This window comes from Chroicocephalus ridibundus, chromosome 12 (genome assembly GCF_963924245.1).
Source record: "Chroicocephalus ridibundus chromosome 12, bChrRid1.1, whole genome shotgun sequence".
Classification (NCBI taxonomy): domain Eukaryota; kingdom Metazoa; phylum Chordata; class Aves; order Charadriiformes; family Laridae; genus Chroicocephalus; species Chroicocephalus ridibundus.
Genome location: NC_086295.1, coordinates 3,723,268 through 3,727,587, shown reverse-complemented (window position 1 = coordinate 3,727,587; position 4,320 = coordinate 3,723,268). Strand labels below are relative to the sequence as shown.

Here is a 4,320-nt window from a genome sequence, read left to right as displayed (position 1 = left end):
TATTTTGCCAGAATGGGGCCCTATTTACTCAATCCAGCTTTGCAGTTGGGCATCAGATGCTAAGTTTCAGATTTCCTTCACACATTGGTTGCATCATGAGACACAAATCCCATAAACACGATCATCCAGAGCTTGCTTAGCTCTCCTTCTCACCAGGAATTTTAAGCATCAGGGACTCACTCCAAATCTCAGCAAGTGCTGGATGGATCAGAAAATGTGCAGCCAAGGGGAGTTATCCACTGAGATGCATCCTTGGGATGAGAGAATTCCTCCTGATTTCAAGGGTCACTATTCCTCTTACTTGCCCTAATTATAGATGGATGTGCTAAAGGCTGTACAACCATAAAACAACATGGTTCCCCCCCCAATAAGATTAGAAGCTTCTGGATGAACCTCAATTGTTTCCCTCTGCCTATTGAATAGTAAAGACCTGCTTAACTTGGTGCTATTTTTAAAGGGAACAAAATTATCCACTGCACGAAAATATTTAACCAATTCTTACACTTTTGAAAATGTTCAGATATTCCTGAAATTTAAGCTGATTTGTTCGGAGCACAGATTATGTGAGAATATGGTATGTCCTCCAGTGCATGCCTCATTTCCCAGTTTACAAAGCTACTTTCCTGAGAGCCAACAAGCTGGAACAATAGCAATGATTTAAATGCCTAACCAGGCAGTCCACATGGCAAATAATGAGAGGCGTAGTTAAAGATCTCACTTTACTGGTCTTGCTTCAGCTGAACGTTGACTGATTGAGGCACAGAATAACGACAGGTACTTTGCAAACACATTGGAAGATCCTTGAACAGCTTAGGAAGGGCTCAGCATGCCAAAAGGAGGTAAATGCGCACACCTTACCTGCAAGGACTGATTCTCTTAGCTCAATAAAATGTCACGGCATGGGTCACAGAAGCCAGGGTTTTATGTTCTCTGACACACCGTGATTTCTCTGTACCACCCACGAGGCATAAGATAAAATTTAGTGCTGCGTCTGTGACTGATGAAGAAAGGCAAGACTCAAGGTGAGTTTCCAGAGTCACTGTCTAGTGCTCAGTGCTTCTTTGACAGATCATAATATTTTAGGACCTGAAATTGCCGTTATACCTGATGTCAAAACACCATCTGCTATTAATGGCTATTTCATTGATATTTGGATTACTTCCTTTACCAACATTAATTTTCAGCATAATCAGCAAATCCTTAAGAAAAAAATGTAAAATCAAGCCAGTTCTCCCACGAATCACGTTTTAGCTGCCACCTGGTATTCTGGCTACTTGCTTATTCTTATCTCTTTTTAAAATAAACCTAGGGTCTGTGGATGATAAGGCCTGTACCATCAGTGTTGTGTTACTATTGCGCTGTGCTTTCCACTGGTGCTGCAGCCCGGTGCACGCGGCGGCTTTGGGCAGGGCGAAGGCAGCATTTACTCATGGTCAGGGACTGGATGCTGCAGTGAAACAGCCCCAGCAAAGCGCAGCCTTGGCTTTGCCACCTCCTTCTCCTTCCACCACGCTCCCGCCTTGCCGCAGTCACGGCCACCGAAGAGGTTTGAGCTGGCTCCTGCTGCGATGTTTTCCCTAAAGAGCAAGGCAGCGTGCCAAATTTCAGCCCTCGGGGTCTATTCTTCACCAAGTGGTGTATTGTAGGAAATCATAATGGGTACAGCCGTAACAAATAAAGCTTTGCCATCTGATCAGTCCTCTCCCTGGGAAAGAAATTAATAACAGCAATGTCATAAAAGAGGTTTTCATATGTATGTGGTTTCTTACTTAATGAAATAGCCATTTACAATTCTTGCCTGATGATATTAATAAGTACCAGACCTCCCCAGAGAGGAATGGCTGGAAAATCCTCCCACAGCAGGACAAAAGCGGGGAAAAAGCAAGGCGAGCAAGATCACTTTTATTTTTATTTGCTGGTTCATTTTCACTGCTTACTCACCCAAAGCTGTAAATCCCTTCGCAGAAGGAGTTTGGCTTCATTAATCTCTAAGCAAATCTGTTTACAAGCATGGGAAAAGGGGTAATTTCTTTCCCCCTCGCCCCACCCTCCCCAGCTTGAATCGCCGCCTCATTTACACACCCAATTACAGCTGCTGCTCGTGGAAAACGGGATCGTGAGCGTGCAGATGAGCTTAATCATCCACAGGCATTTGTCATCCCTGGGGAGCTGCGAACAGGGTTTGCAATTGCACATGCACACCCACGCAGTCTGGGAATCTGTCTCCCACATCAGCATTTGATAGAATAAATCTTTGCCATCATATAGGCCCACTACACGTCACGAGACCTTCCCCTCCTATCTCTGGACTTAAAGGAAAATATCCTATTTTGGAGTAAAGCACTGATAGTCTTCATAAGTTTTAGTCTCAAATAAATGTTAATAATCAGCCTTTCCTCTCTCTGTTCCCAGGTGAAGGAAGACTGGAAGTACGTCGCAATGGTCATTGACCGGATCTTCCTCTGGATGTTCATCATTGTGTGTTTGCTGGGAACTGTTGGTCTCTTCCTCCCACCGTGGCTGGCAGGAATGATCTAAATATACCCCCAGAAGGGAGAGAGTGTATCCCACCCCCCGGATTTTAGTTCACCTGGAAGGAGAGGAGCAGAGGAATGGAGGCAGCCCTTTGAATAATTTACTGCGTGTCCGCGCTTGAGTTGCTCCAGCGCTCTCTGGGAATACTTTCCGAGGTCGCGTCGTTTTGCCAAGACATTTTCATCTTCTCCATCTAATTTAGGGGAAAAGTTCTTATTAAAGTCTGTACATAGCATGGCGGCATTCATTGGCATATACTCAGCAATGTAAGAACACGAGCTTGTTCCCTACAGCAGCACATAACGAGGCTTCGCACCTACAAACCAGCCCCTGGCAAATTAGCTCCAGTTGTCTCCAGAGGTCTCAGCGTGCCCTGCCTAGTAATTTCACCCTGTCAAGCTGAAGTGGTTCAGGACTGTGTGTCCTTGTATGACTCATTTTATAAATAAAGTTCCAGATGTGGGATGCCTGTGCGGGTTGTGCTCTGTGGTCAGCTGGTAGAGACGGAGAGGTTGGAAAGGCTGAAAGAATTGCTCGAGGTGGTTCAGCCCCATTGGGACCAACAGTGATCATCAGCACAGCAGTTGCAGTCTTTACACGGACAGATTTTACTTTGGCCAATGCCCTTTAGAAGCCATGGGGACCATAGCTGAGTAAGGACCATGCGAATGAAGGGAGGATTTGGGGTTAAGATCCATACCACATTGGTAGCACTTTAGAGTGTCATAGAATCATAGGGTTGGAAGGGACCTCTGGAGATCATCTCCTCCAAGCCCCTGCCAAAGCAGGGTCACCCAGAGCAGGTTACACAGGAACGTGTCCAGGCAGGTTTTGAATGTCTCCAGAGTTGGAGACTCCACCACCTCTCTGGACAGCCTGTTCCAGTGCTCTGCCACCCTCAAAGTAGAGAAGTTCCTCTTTTTCCCTTGAGTATTTTCAAGGGAAATTTCCTGGGTCCATGTTACAACTGCTGCAAAACAGCAGAGGGTCACCCTGAGCTGAAAAACCCTTGCCGTAGGTAGGGAAGGTGCTTAGAGATGGGGAAGACACAACAGAAATCCAGGATGGTGCATTACGGTACTAAGGAAATACGCCATTACATGGGGAAACCTGAACAGGACACACAGCCGCACTTGGGAATTCAGAATGGCGCTTTGCAGAAATTACAGGTGTTATGGCCTTAAATTTGGCCCGTTGTTTCAGCAGCTGTGCTTTTGTCCAACTCAACCAACCTTTTTTTTGCACGTCCTGTCCTTGCTTTGGGGTCTGCAGCGCGAAGGCAGGGACAGGCACCACCGGCCAGAGGCGGGGGGGGGGTCACTGGAGCCCTGTCCCACCGCAGGGACACATCGGTGCACAAGGGCACAGCTGAGCCAGACGTGTGGGTGAAAGGCTGGAAAACAGAGGGTAAGCACAGGCTTCATCTACCTTCTGCCTTTTCTCTGTACATATTTGCAACCACAGGAGAGTGACCGCGCTCGGACAGATCATAAGTCCGTCCAGCTCAGCATCCCCTCTGTTTGGTACCTCCAAACCCACCGTTCCCATTCTCACTGCTGATTTTTGGGTGCCAGGAGGGATCAGTACAGCAGGCCAGTGTCTCCCTGTTTACGTCAGAGGTCTCATAGGTAGAAGGGCTTATAAACAGTTTGCCACAGCGTGCAAAGAAAGGCAGACACAGCCTACAAATCCAGGCTTCCCCCAGGACCTGCCGTGGCTGCATGACTCAAAGCCCAGGGCTGGCAGCCGAGGGGCTCTGGGCTTCACCCAGCACCTCCTCCGCAC

At 47.4% G+C, this 4,320-nt stretch overlaps 1 protein-coding gene across 4 annotated transcripts in view; it reads left to right on the top strand.

The window, feature by feature from the left end:
• Positions 1-2,991, top strand: part of CHRNA4 (cholinergic receptor nicotinic alpha 4 subunit) — a 44,962-nt gene extending 41,971 nt beyond the window's left edge. For all 4 annotated transcript variants that reach the window (XM_063350154.1, XM_063350155.1, XM_063350153.1 and 1 more), the window contains one exon: positions 2,413-2,991. In XM_063350154.1, coding sequence (XP_063206224.1) covers positions 2,413-2,538 — 126 coding nt within the window. In that variant the 3' untranslated portion in view covers positions 2,539-2,991. The remainder of the gene's footprint in view (positions 1-2,412) is intronic.
• The last annotated feature ends 1,329 nt before the right edge of the window (positions 2,992-4,320 follow it).